At 39.4% G+C, this 14,420-nt stretch overlaps 1 protein-coding gene across 5 annotated transcripts in view; it reads right to left on the bottom strand.

The window, feature by feature from the left end:
- cpne5b (copine Vb) overlaps positions 1-14,420 on the bottom strand; it is a 103,705-nt gene that overhangs the window by 15,117 nt on the left and 74,168 nt on the right. For all 5 annotated transcript variants that reach the window (XR_011103743.1, XM_068720179.1, XM_068720180.1 and 2 more), the window contains exons 9-14: positions 14,169-14,273; positions 6,161-6,202; positions 5,901-5,976; positions 3,699-3,752; positions 3,123-3,184; positions 172-218 (exon numbers count right to left, since the gene is read on the bottom strand). Coding sequence is in view for 4 of the 5 variants with exons in the window: in XM_068720179.1 (XP_068576280.1) it covers positions 172-218; positions 3,123-3,184; positions 3,699-3,752; positions 5,901-5,976; positions 6,161-6,202; positions 14,169-14,273 (386 nt within the window). In the remaining variant the exon portion in view is untranslated. The remainder of the gene's footprint in view (positions 1-171; positions 219-3,122; positions 3,185-3,698; positions 3,753-5,900; positions 5,977-6,160; positions 6,203-14,168; positions 14,274-14,420) is intronic.

Genomic DNA, 14,420 nt, shown 5'->3' with positions numbered 1-14,420 from the left:
TCTAGGAGGGCAAGATATCCAGGAAAGGCTATCACTTAGAGTGACAATGTGTGTACAGTATGTGCACCATCTGTTTGATCCTTAGATCGGACATGCCACAGTCAAAGAGCACTACTATCTATTCTTGCCTCCCCATCCACACACTCACACTTTGCCATTCGTATCACTCACCATTAGATGCTGTGAAATCGATGGCCACAGTGAAATTGATCTGTGTCCTACAAGGGGGATGGAGAGGAGGACATGGGGAAAAAAATCAACGACAGAGACCAGCCAGCAATAATAACAAGCCGGGACTCATTAAATGCTCTCTCTCTCTCTCTCACTCACTCACTCACTCACTCACTCACTCACACACACACACACACACACACACACACACACACGTTTCCTGATACGAGAAAAGATGATACCTAAAAGGAAGAAACATCATACAAAAAAACTATTTTTAGTATCATATACTTACAAACATATCAATATTTAATTGCCTTTTTTTTTTTTTTTTTTAATGCGTCTAGACACAAAAGTGCAGTCTTATTATTTGTCAAATAAGATTGCACTTTTAACTGTTTGTCACCTCCCTTGAGAAGGCGTAGTCTCCTTTGAGACATTGAGCTGGGTAACAAGCAATTGATGGAGCACTTAATATCAAATCACAACCCAATTTTCTCTGCTGATGAAGCACTTGCCACTTCTTGCTAATTTATGACATTGAGACAACGCCTTTGGGGGCCTTAATGACAGCCTTCTATTATCTATGAGAGCCATCGCAGAGGAAGGCCAAAGAATAATAAAAAGAGGTAAGCCAGAGCACGGACAAATCAGCGTCCTGTGAGGAGAAACTGGCAGGTGTGCGAGACGACACACTCAAAGGTGACTGTTTGTTCTAAACAACATTGGCAGCTCCCGAAGAGGTATGCTAAAAGCTTCAGTTGTATCTGAACAGCACTGAAGGCTTTTCTCGATGGAAAATAAGTTTTCACTCTTCTACCAACTGGCTTCAGTAAGAGTTTAATTGACAGATGTTTTTTTGAGTATTTTTTGGAAAATTGCCAGGCCTTCTCAGATGGTTCTGTGTAACAAACCATGTGGCGAGTCCATAATCTGAATAAATTGAGATCATGATTCTCTACGATTGTCTGGGAAAGCATTTTCTTCTCTTATCAATGCAAATTATTGCTATTTGCACTATTGAATTTCTTGTAAAAGTGTCCTCAACCACAAAGCCACAATGTGTGTGTGTGTGTGTGTGTGTGTGTGTGTGTGTGTGTGTGTGTGTGTGTGTGTGTGTGTGTGTGTGAAATAAATGTCAGTATTTAAAAAAAGACATAAATTCAAAGCTGACATCTTTTGTAGACTCTTGCCTTTCTGTCGAACTCCTCTAAAAAGAGCCTCACTGACACTTCAAATTGTCTCTGCAGTCTTGTTAAGACTTTAACTGCTACTTTATTAACCTGATAGGAGTGCACTGAACCATAATCAGCGAAGAGAGATGGCCTCTGTCATTATAGTCCAAGCATAACATGCCCTCTCATTCCTTAAGCCTTCCCAGTGCTGCACCCTTGGAGACAAACCTTTGAGTTATTTGAATAGCCACATTTTTCTTGTCTTTTTAGGATTACAGTGGTTGTCAAATGAGACAAAACATCTGCCAGAGTTCCCTTTGCATCATGATGAAAGGTGTAGCAGAAAATTGCTTTAACAGCTAGTGTAGAAATGTCGTGTAGACTTATTATGTGTTATTTCTCAGATTTTAATGCTGCAAAGTGCTTGGACAGTTTAAGTGACACACTTTCTCAACTTTCATCCATTTACTAAAGAGCAGGGGACTCCATATTTGCAAGAACCAACTAATACTATTCAGTAAGTGCCAGAGTAATGTTAGGGGGCAGACTGATAGGGACGATATTTTTGAAGCAAGGCCACTAAACCTTAAGGTTTTTGTATCATAGATCAGCCAAAGCCTGGAACTGTCTGTCAGAGGAATCCGTCACACTTGTCAGCTCTGCCACAGCTCACAAAACCCATGACAGCCTACCCGCTGTGATGGGACAGTGGAGATCAAAGTAGAGCTCAACCTGCCTGAAAGGCACCCTTCACCTGAGACATACTTGATATTCACATGTCAACCTCACGCTCTCAAACTAAACAGAGGTGGAAGGGTTGTACCTGCAGTGAAGACAGTTTAGCCTTAGCTGGTGAATTTACAATATATTTGGAACATTATTACTACAGACAGCAGCTACTGTGAAATATATGGTGCCACATGAAAGATAAGGGGATAGAGATAAGTGCATTTAAATACAATTTTAATGAAGACTCTAGAATATATATTATACTTGTCATTATCAGTCATTTATTATCAATTCAAGTTTCTATGATTAGTTGTGTTTTTTTACAATGTCCGTTCATGTGATTAATGTAGAGTTCTCTGAACTCTGTGTTTTAGCATGTTTCAGCTCATGTTTTAGGTTCTACAGCTTTTAGGTTGTTTCCAGCAAACAGTTGTTTTCCGTAAATGCTCTTATAGACCGACTGTGTGCTACCTGCGTAGCACCAAACGGCAGCCAGGCAATGTTAGCAACTACCTCGTGAACACATAGTGTTGCATTTAGCAGCTAAAGAACCACATATTTTTTTGGGGGGGAACCTGTGGAGAGCAAAATAGAGCTGAAAAATAGAGCTGAAAGAATGCTGCCAGAGACACCACTCCAATGCTAATGTTGCTCAGTGTCTATCAAATGTGTAAACAGGCAATAGTTTGCTAACATGCTAGCCATAACAACTTATCAAAAAGTGATAACATGTCATGCTGTGTTTACAACATGTTGCTCTGCTCCCAAGTCACAATGAATGCAGGTTTAAGCAAATAAATGTAATCCTCAATACCCCATTAAATGGACAGTTTAACTTCATGCAAGCAATCGGTCTTTAATAGTGACCTCAAATAAAATCTGACCACTGCCTTGTCAAATCAACCATAATTTCTTTCTCTAACTGATATACTGAATCATTGGCTTACACTTGAAAATTAAATCTGCACTACTTTGTGTTTAACCGCATTGTTTGTTCATAACAGGAATTGCAAAGATTCCATTTTGCAGAAAGTCATTCCAACTTACCCGCCTTTGATGTAATCTAAAAAAGTGAACTCTGACTCCACTGAGAACGAGAGCAGGGTCACCTGGAATTAAAGACAAGGAGAAACTTTTGATTAAACATGGTGGTAAGGATCTTTTCTTACTAAATTAATAAAAAAAAACCTCCACAGAATGTTGTGGATCTACACTCAATTTAGTAAAAGATGTGAACCGTCTGGTTTCGGATCACTGATTCATTTACATTGCCAAAGGACAAGTTCGAAGAGAGGATGAGATGCATTTGTAGGCATTACGTGCAGATGCCCACACTGCTGTGTAAGTAACTGGTGTCTCAATTGGTCATTTGTGTCGCTCAGTCTGATCTTGCAGATATCACAGTATGACCTTCGTATGGCCCCTTCATCTTTTATTTTGTCCCACCAACATACTTTACAGCTACATCTTGCATATCACTATATACTGTAATATATAATGTTAGTATAATTGTAGTGTGTTTGTGTACAGGAAACGCAAATACACACATATACGTATAACTATTAAATAAGTTATTTAGCTCGAGCTGGATTTCAAAACTACAGCTGCTGGAGCCATACTTACTGTCCCAGAGTTGACATATTTCTTTTTCTTCATTTTCTTCTTCGTATTAATCACCTAAAAAACAAGAGGTACAGTTATTCTAAAATGAAGATATTTTGCTCACAATTTAGCAAAAAAAGCGTAGAATTAACATTGTGGCTTTTAAGCAAAAATATAACCATATAGTAATATACATGATTATTTAATATACAAAGGCACTATTCACATAAATACATAACATACAAATTACTGTATCTACACGCACAAGGTGTGTAAATCAGTGTCTGCAATACAATATTTAAAATATTTTAGTTTTTGCCAAAAATGGTTACAAAATCTTACAATAAACAAGTATTTAAACTATTTATTTAAATAACCTAACCTAATAATTTTACAGGTATGTGAAAATATTTTAAAATTTCATCTTAAAAGAAATCTGTCAATTTTCCCAAGCTAGTCTCTTCAGCTGCAAACATTTTATTCAGACTCAGAAACAAACAGTCAACCTTAAATCCATCCAATCAAAATACTGCATTACTAGCTTATTATTATTATTACTAATAAATTCCCTATAATTTATTGTTTGCGGGATTCTGTCAGCAAGTATCTATTTTTACTTTATAATAGAATTTCCATGATTATTTTTCTCATACTGTCCCGTCTGAATATACCTGTATTTACGCTCTGTGTGAAACGCTCCTTTTTAGCAAACATCTTTTTAAGCCCCCCTCACGAAAAAGGCCAGTCTGTTGTTATTGTTTCGCAAGAAAAAAATGATGCGCCTTTGCAAAAGTAGTTCTCAAGCCGTGGGCGGAGATACTCAGATGGGGGGGGTGGTCTATTCTAATGAGCCTGCATGTGACATTGGAAGGAGAACTGAATCTGAATGGCTTGTTCAATAACATGTTTTCTAGCAGCCCTCAAAAACTGATGTGTGTAAGCACTGAAAAAGTTAATGATATGACCCCTTCAAGGAACGTGAGAAGGTGAGGTTGTGTGTGCACCAAGTAACAGATGTGCATTAGGGGAAATTGTAGCTCATGTAAGAAAATATAAACACTTCACCTTGAATATCTTATACATGTCAATCACACAATTACAGGGGACAAGTTTGGACATTCAAACATAAACCTGAGGCAACAAGAATCAATGGATGAGACAGGCTTAAACTGCAAGACTTACATTTACTGTACCGATATTCTCCCAGCCCCAGAACAAGAGAGAAATGTCAATCCGGAGACCAAAGACGTCTCAGCTCATTACCTCGATCCTCTATGGCTGCTAGGCATGAAAGTGACAGCCCCTAATTTAACATGGAGGGATGGCAATTTGTCTGACACACTGAACAATCTGCTGATGCAAAAACTAAAGGGCCTTTCAGTCTCACTGGGAGGTAGAGAGGAATCAAGAGTAGCATATAATGGAGCTGACATCCAAAAGACAGGTATTTGTCCTTCGGCTGGAGGCCACCAAACCACAGAAGCCTAAAGCAATTGACATGTCCTCCTTTATGGTGAGATTTTGACTTTCAAATGTTTTTATTTTTGCTTTTTTGCTTTTAACAAAGGTTTATGTTCAATGGTAGCCTTCATTCTCAATCTAACAATGGCATATTTCTCATAAACTAAATTCTGCTCTCGACAAAATAAATTGTGATTTCACACAGGACACATCTGTTATTTCCAGGCCTTGCCCATCACCCTTGGATTCTAGGACCATAGTTGGATTTGTAATTTGCATACAAATCTGTATTGTGTGCTGTTAAGGGACATGTTAAGCTATCCCATGAGAAGTACTGAGAAATAGCTGTTATAACATTAAATCCCCGGATTGTTTTTCTATTCATCCTGTTTCACACTGCTGCTAATAGCTCATTTTCCATGTGTGTCAGTGTGCAGGTCATTATAGTTTCAAAATAAATCTAATAACAAAAAAGGATTTGTGCCGAAGAAATATTTAATTGGATGCATAACCATAAATGAATTAGGAATGTAAGGAAGAACTTTTACGTGACGTTTTTTGTAAGTGGAATAAATGCATTGGTTTGCCGCAGGGTTAGAAGATGGAGAGGAATGTGCTAGAGTAATGGAAAACAGTGCAACAGTGATGTCAGAGATAGAAATGTCACTCGTGTCAGAAATGGGATCCAAGACGACGCACTGCGGGGAGAGACTCCAGATCTCAGGAGCCAACAGACAACGTGACAACACTGGCATTACTCACCTCGTAGACATTAAACTGGCTCTGCCCTCGAGCTAGCTCTCGGTAGCTGGTTGTAAAATCCCCAATGAAGTCATGGCTGGGAAAAGGAATAAAAGGAGACAACACCAGTGAGTAGGAAAAAAATTACAGGTACAAATAACAGGACAGATGTCAGGGACGAAATAGAACTTTGTGACAGGAAATGATAGGTTCCTAGGGTAAATATTTCTAAAAAACAGTAAACTTGGCTTGAGTTAATTTTTTTTTGCAATCACACTCACCTGCCATCTCTATCCCAATCGTACACCTCCACCTTGATAGTTCTGGGAAAAATAACAAAACGCACACACGCACACACACACACACACACACACACACACACACACACACACACACACACACACACACACACAAAATCAGGTTAGATTTTAAAGCAGCATGGCAGATGGTAAACAATTCTACAACACGGTCTATTCAGTAGCTCGTTTTGGAGCTTTCAATCACACCAGTCAAGCATGGATGTGCCATCCATCAAAAATAAACTAATTCGAACAAGATGGGCAGAAAATAATCTGTGACAATGTCTGTCTGCTTCAAAATGATCCCTCCACAGCTTTAGTAGTGGTCAAATGGTATCTCTTACATATTGTTTGACATTCGTTGACTCGCTTGATGTAGGAATGTTGTCTTAAAAGATAGAAATTAAAAGAAAAAAATACTTTCGGGGTTTCGTTTCAAACACGAGGCCAACATGTAACATTGTTAGATAATTTAGGGAATACAGTGCATGTCTGATTAGGAGCCACAGTACCATCCTGCTTGGGAAAATGAACCTCTCTCCTCAGCAACAACTTCATTAGCTGCATCAAAGCTCTTATAATTAACAAAGACAGGAGACAGCAGCCCCAAGTGTGTGTTTTTGTTTCATGCCAACCCTTTGAGCCAGTTTGGTGTGTGAATGACTGAATGATTCAATGGGTTCACTGGATCCCAAAGCTACTACTTGGAACTTTCATTATGTGTTGATTTTGATGGTCCCAATGGACAAAGGCGGTAGTTTTTCCGAGCAACAGATTTCCTTTAGAAAACCTCTCATTAACTGCAGCAGGGTCTGACAGTCTGTCCAGCTCATTCCTGGTTCTGGTTCTCTCATGCCTCCCTTCCCTCCAGCGGGCCCAGCGATACGGTCTGGGCCTCGGCACCCAGTGGAGCATTGCTCCTGGCCGGAGGAGCCGCTGTTGTTAAGCCACTGTAGGTGGAAGCAGCAGTGAAGCCATATCTGGGTCTGTCTGGGGTGGGCTGGTCGCTGCTAGAGGGCCCCTGCTGGAGCGCTAGAGTCTAAGCTGGAGGAGTTTCTGGTGAACCTGCATGATTTTGTCCGATTTTGCACGGAATCCGACCCGGTGGCGATGACAAGCATTAAGATTAACTACATCAAAATAGCCAACGGTTTTGCTAAATGTCTCATTTACTTATGTAGGTCATAGGCATCAGTATTAACTTGAGATTGAAATTTCATAACCTGTTAAAGGTTCCCTCACAGTAACTTTAAGTAATTATCGGTCTATTAAAAAACATAGCTGTCTTTAAATATTGTACTGGAGCTCATTGATATATTTTCTTTGAAAAGTAAGTGTTTTGAATGAGTACCATGGGAACCCTGAAATCCATTAAAATTGATGTCACTTTGTTTTGTCAGCTTTAGAAAAAGGCTGAGTAGCTGGTTGCACAGAGAAAAAGTCAACTTGTGTAAAGCGTTCCCTCCAAAAATCGTAGCTTGCAAACTGCAGCACGTGTTATCTTCCACCCTTCACAAGAACATAAGAAAAAAAAAGACACTGATGACATTTTGCACGAATGCAGCTGAAACAATGTCCCTGCAGAGTGCAGAAAAAAACTTTTTTTTTGTGCCACTTTCACTCATGAGTCACATTGATCTCACCCCCATGTCTCCCCTCTCCTCCCCACGTTGTCTTTCACAAGTACTGACACCAGCCCAGATCCAAAGAAAATGGAAGCAAACGGCACATCAGAGACTCTTTCCCCGTCACTGAGGAAATGAAAGATGCCTGAAATAAGCCCAACTTCCTCCCTGCCACCTGTCATTCTGTGGTAACAGTTTGTTCTTTTGAGGTTATCTTCAAGGCTGTGAGAGAAAAAAATGTGCAGGTGGAGGAAACATGATGCTTCTCTTCCAGCGTGGAAAAAGAGGGAATAGGTAGAGATGGATGCAGAAAGCCATCTGCAGTGCAAGTGGTTTGGTTTGGTACTCAAAGTACCAGGAAGCTGTCGTACCGACTCAAGCATGTACCATCATTTTATTTCATATCCTTACTTACAGCTGCATCAAAGGACTCAGATAACTGAGTGGCCCCTTGAATTCTCAGAACAATATACACTCCAAAACTAATCTGCCACAGATATCCTCAGCTACTATTCTAAGGCACCTTTAATAAACATGACTCATCTTTCATAATGGAGCCGCATATAATTAATGGGAAAAAGGAGACTGCATTTGACACGGAACAATTTTTCAGCTCCAATGACGGATCTCTTTGATCTTTTGCCAGAGACGGAAATAGACTACGCTCGAGTCACCTGAGCTGGCATGTTATCGAGAAAGAATTGATCTTTGTTTTTAATGAATTATCGGCATAGGAAAACATACCTTACGTACTACCTACACAGAAGAAACACAGCGTAGAGGTGGGTTTGAAGGATGTATACATACAGTAAAGTGATGAATAATGGAAATTTAGATTTACGTTATTCAACAAGTTGGTAGCACTTATAATTTTCCTGCTCTTTCTTTACACTCTCTCATCCTCCTTAACTTACTTGTCTTGAACAGAGCCTTTGATGTATTGGATTTCTGTTTTTTCTTCGGTTACACTGCAAGTATATCTGCCTTTGCTGTCTGTAATCAGTTTTTTTCCTCTCCTTCATTTCTTCTCCTGCCCTCCTCCCTTATCCTTTTCCCTAGTTTACTTTCCTTCCTTCTAGTTTCCTCTTCTTTGCCAAAATGTAGTTTTCCAGAGGTGTGTGTGTGTGTGTGTGTGTGTGTGTGTGTGTGTGTGTGTGTGTGTGTGTGTGTGTGTGTGTGTGTGTGTGTGTGTGTGTGTGTGGAGAGATGGATTTTGCTCGCTGTCACTAGAGACTCAACTGGATCCTGCCACTTGAAGGACAGTCTGCCTAATCCGTGCGCCACCCAGTCGCCAGCCAACAGGAAGGTGGAGTGTTTTTTCTCCTTGACTGTATTTGCAAGATATTCTAAAAGGTTATCAACGGATTACTGATTCAAATATGGTAGACAGATAGCCTTTGGCGAATCTGGCGTTGATTCAGATCTAGGATTATTGGGTGTTGTTTCCTAGCAATAACAAGCAACACTTTGCTATTGACAGATTTTATACAGCAACAATTGTGCTCGGTCCAGTAGCCTTTAGCCTTTGTTCAGTGTGGCTGCACATTATTATGGATGTTTCCTTCGTCGCAGAACAATTTAACATCATAGAATGATGTTTAACATCAAACATCATTTTTCTCGAACAAAAAAATGTTAATACCCAAATCCTGTTCTTTGTAAAAGTGGTTGTTAGGGATGCACTGGTCCCGAAAAACTTATATTATACAGATATAATCTAAAATTTATATCCTACACCTTACTGTTTGGGATAATTTTATGTGCAGTGAGTGTTAAATGAGGCTGTAACTAGGCTTAACTAAAAGTGGAGAGAACACCTTTATTCCAAAATGACAATATGAATATTATATATTAATATTGTTCTTGATGTTTGGCATATTGTCTTGTTACTGTAAAATTGTCAAGCAACTGTATTTAGTAGGAATTGGTCATGCCTCAGGTACCAATGTGCTGTATTGGATCGATATATTGGTCAAGACGCATAGTGTTTGGATACCTGCTCATTACGTTACCAGGTTGTATACGACAAATGTGCAAGTAATGTTTTGTTTTTTATTTGCTTATAAAGCAGCAGTCCAGTCAGACCAGCATCACACCTAAATCATTGCTGTCAAATAAACGTTTTCAAATGAGTGAAGGACTTGACTTGGAAACAGGTTTGGATGCACATCCTTGTTTTTGTAACAGCACTTTACTTCAGGCACAAGAAAACTGAACATGCAGCGCTTCACTGACCTTAAACAAATGTGAATGGACAAGGCAGACGGTCTGCCAAAATGGAGTGCAGCTGTCAGTGAGATCTCTACAGTTAGTTCCATCCACATCCCATGTGTACCATCCTCTGATTTTCTTTAGAATAGTTCCATACAGGTCTGAAGTGCTTCCCATATAATGAAAGGAATAAAATCAAAAATGGATCCCACATTTGTAGCCTATCAGAGTTAATTGCATTTTTCTCCAGCAGGAAGAATAGAGTGCAGCACTATTTTCAGGTGTTTTAGTGCTTATTGTCGAGAGAGAGAGAGAGAGAGAGAGAGAGAGAGAGAGAGAGAGAGAGAGAGAGAGAGAGAGAGAGAGAGAGAGAGAGAGAGAGAGAGACTTATCTAGTTAGAGAACAGTAAATCAGCAGTAGGTCTCACTCTCAACTCTCAACAGACAGAGGTGCTTCGATGCCTTTCCAACATCTGCTGGCGTGAGAGAGAGTAGAGTGTGTACCAACTCAGATAACGAGTAGTCACTGCCTCTCCACCTAGATACAATAGCAATAAACATAGCAATGTTTCCTTTACAAGTCATCTGCATCTTGTGCAACTCTTGATATTTATTTATCTTTATGTATTTATTCAACCGTTTTTTTTAGATATGGTGCTCCATTTGAGTTTTAAGGTCTCTTTCCAAAGGGGTCCTGGCCAAGATGGCAGCATATAGGATTCACTTATAAAAGTGCATAAAAGCACACATAAAAGACATAAAAAAACTGCTAAAAGTTAAAAAAAACTATGATAGAAACTTCACCCTGAGCTTTTTCAGACAGATTGTCTGCTAGGAAATAAACCCAGGTATTTATAAATTCAATGGCACTTGACTGGAGAACTAGCAGCACCAACTGTTTATATCAATGTGTTCAACTCCTCATCATATTCATGGAAACTTAACTAAACTGTGCGAGTTTTTGAATGAATCCATATTTTCAGACTTTCCCGCTTCCCCTGAAAGTGTCACTGTCGAGGGCTCTCTAAACCCACAATTTACTTGAGTCCACAAGGGGCCTCAGTGGACCTTCTGCAGACTTTTAGACCGACTTTGCGTAATTATTTTTAATCTGTTTGTTATAATCTGCAAAGTTAGTTAGGGGTTGGTTTTCATCCGTCTACAATGTGAGGATTCTCATTTTATGGTTTAATAAGAATATAACATTAGCAGTATTGAACACCACATACTCTTCACACCAACCATACGTTTTATACAATGTAAACTATGTATCTTGCATTAGTTGTCTATCAATACAATGAAGAACCACTTAGAAAAATACTTAAATTCATATCCATGGCAGAAATCAAGGTCTTAAGTTACGTCTTATAGCACTTTTTTTTTCCATTGACATAATGATGTATAGCATGTCACAATATGTATGATTGGAGTCTGTGAGGATGGAAATGGGTCCTGCCGTGGACCAAGAGGACAAAAGGAAACAATATTGTTGCACGGCAGTCTTGGCTCTCTATTTCGTTTGAACTAGACTTCTGATACATGTAATATAAATTGGTCTGAACTGATTAAATATATATTTTTAAGGTACCACATTGGCACTTTTCCAATCACTGAAAGCGCTCCATCAGTTGATGGATGTAAACAATAATTACATACATAAAAAAATTGACAGCTTGGATGATAATGTGCCATCGCAGAGGTTGAAAAAAATCTATTTATTAGTGGGTCCCAAGAAAATGTATAATTAAAAAGAGACACAGACAGACCTTCCCACTCCCCCCAAACACAAAAAAAACACTGACACAAAGTTTATAATTCACCCACGCACAAGTATAAAACCTGTTTATAGCGTTGTCTTGGTGATATTTCAAGACTTGCAGAATTTCAGGCTTTTTCAGCTCGTGGCTTGTCACTTCATATTATACTAAGGTGTGTGTGCGTGTGTGTGTGTGTGTGTGTGTGTGTGTGTGTGTGTGTGTGTGTGTGTGTGTGTGTGTGTGTGTGTGTGTGTGTGTGTGTGTGTGCGCTCGCATGTTATGGCACAGGAAAGAGGTGTATTTGATGCCCTGCTCAGTTCCTTGTGCATGATTGGCTCTGACTGGACAGTGACCCCTTCTTGAGCTTGTGTGTGATTGGCTGGCTCACTCAAATTCACCTAATATTTCCCAAGTATCAAATACTTCTTGAGACAACCCAATCAATACCTCCGTTCTCGTCTGTCTGTTTGGGATTTCTCTCAGCTTTCTGAGCACCCACCAGGTTCTCAGCATTGTCAGTGATTAGGGTTTGCCAAAGAAGATAGGACAGACACCTTTGTGGGAGAGATGAGAGAAGGGGGGGGGAGGCAGAAAAAAGACCCGGTATGCCACATGAAATATTTCCCCTCACATAAGTAATCTGTCTGTCATTGCTTTTTCATCTTCCCTCACAGCTCCTTCATGATTTAGCTTGTTTTCTTCCCCGCACTGTGTTTTAAATTAGAGGCAGACAGATAAGCTGGGGGAGAACTGAATTCATATCCCTTCTGACACAACATGTCTACATTAATTATGTGGCAACTGGGAAGAGCAACCCCTTATTATTTTCAAATATTTATTCAGTAATGTGATCAGAGTTTTCTAAGTATAAAAGCAAAGCAATAATAAATAGACCAAATTATAGGCTACTAAGGGTATTAAATGTTTTTGCTGCCATATTCCCTCATATCATCTTTTTTCTAATATGTTTGTTTTGCACTCCTAACATTAATAATTTCACCAATTCTTCGTAACTTTTGAAACAGCGGGTCCATTTTTTCAGACAGAGGTAGACACCAGCAAGGTTCTCATTTCTTGCCTGCAGCCTTTGATTTTGCTGAAATGAAAACTGTCACAAGTAGCTAGCTAGTTAAGTAAACTAACTACAGCTCCATAAGACGTTTGATTACGCTGTCTCCAACTGACTTATTTTAAAAGGGCACTCTTGTCAACAGGTTTTAAAGATGTAATGCTTGGCTACAGATGATATAATACTAAAGATTGAGGCTAAAGCTCCAGTTTAAAAGTCAGCATCCTCATCAGTTGATCTATGTAAATGGAGATGAACATTGTTCTTGTCATTTCCATGAAGAGCTTGTTAGTACTAACTTCATAGATGACAGGGAAATGTATTGTTTTCTGGATTACAGTTGCTGTTTTAAACTGTGTAAATTGAAACAAAACAATACAACACAAAAACAACGCCACAAAAATACTTTTTCAGGTTCAGTAAAAAACATCATGGTTTGACTTAAAATTACTTTGAAATTGAAATGAAACAAAACAAAAACGCCACAAAAGCACTCGATTAGGTTAAGGCAACAACACTATACTTGTCTACAGTATGTTTAGGCAACAAAACTACTACTTGGTTATGTTAGGGCAGATAATCTGTTCACACAAGACACAAACAGCAGTTTCCTGGGAGAAAGCCCTGTGTTTTTTTTCCCAACACATCCACCACCCTGGCTTGACTCATTTGAAATTTATTTGTGATACGTCAAAAGCGAATTACATTTTTTGGAGACATGGCTATCTAGACATGCCAACGTTTGCAGCCTATAACTAATTGTACGTGTTATAATAGTACATTTATGTGGCTCAGAGATTATATCTGATGAGAACAGTGTTAGAACACCACAAGGAAGTCGTTGGAGATTAGAGAGGCTCATTGTACCTGACCCGTACTTCTCTAGCAAAGATCGATACTAAGGGATGTCCTAAGCACACAGTAGCAGAAATAATGTGACAGTAGAAATAATTGGAGGATTAACACTGCACCATGTTGAATTGTCTTCCACTGGTTAAACGTATTGTTGCACAGGGTGCCATGAAGGCAGTTGATAGATTGAGCCAACAGAAACCAATGAAGGCAGAATCTGTCAAGAGTTCAACATTGTAGACTATTCAAGGTGTGTGCAAGTTTTCCTGAGTGTGTGTGTGTGTGTGTGTGTGTGTGTGTGTGTGTGTGTGTGTGTGTGTGTGTGTGTGTGAGTGAGTGAGTGAGTGAGTGAGTGAGTGAGTGAGTGAGTGAGTGAGTGAGTGAGTGAGTGAGTGAGAGAGAGAGAGAGAGAGAGAGAGAGAGAGAGTATTGAGGGGATCAGAAGGTGTAAAGACCAGGCGGAGGTTGTATTGTACCTGTCGTAGTCTCCATTGCAGAGCGCTCGTACTGGGATAGTGAAAGGCTGCCACACTGGATTTAATGTGTTCTTCACCACCTCTGTTTTATGGCAGATAGTAAACCTAGAGGAGGAGGGAAGTTAGGAAACAATATGGTGAAAAAGAGGCAGAGAAAAGAATCATATTAATATTTGTTAATTACACAAGCCATGAGAGATACATATGCAAATAAGGGGAGGATCAGGCAACTGAAGAGACGGAGGTAATAGG

This window comes from Cebidichthys violaceus, unplaced genomic scaffold (assembly GCF_023349555.1).
Source record: "Cebidichthys violaceus isolate CVI_PGR_0920_01 unplaced genomic scaffold, fCebVio1.0.p SCAF_25, whole genome shotgun sequence".
In the NCBI taxonomy this organism is placed as follows: domain Eukaryota; kingdom Metazoa; phylum Chordata; class Actinopteri; order Perciformes; family Stichaeidae; genus Cebidichthys; species Cebidichthys violaceus.
Note: the sequence above shows the minus strand (reverse complement) of the source record. Positions and strands in the feature narration are given on the sequence as shown.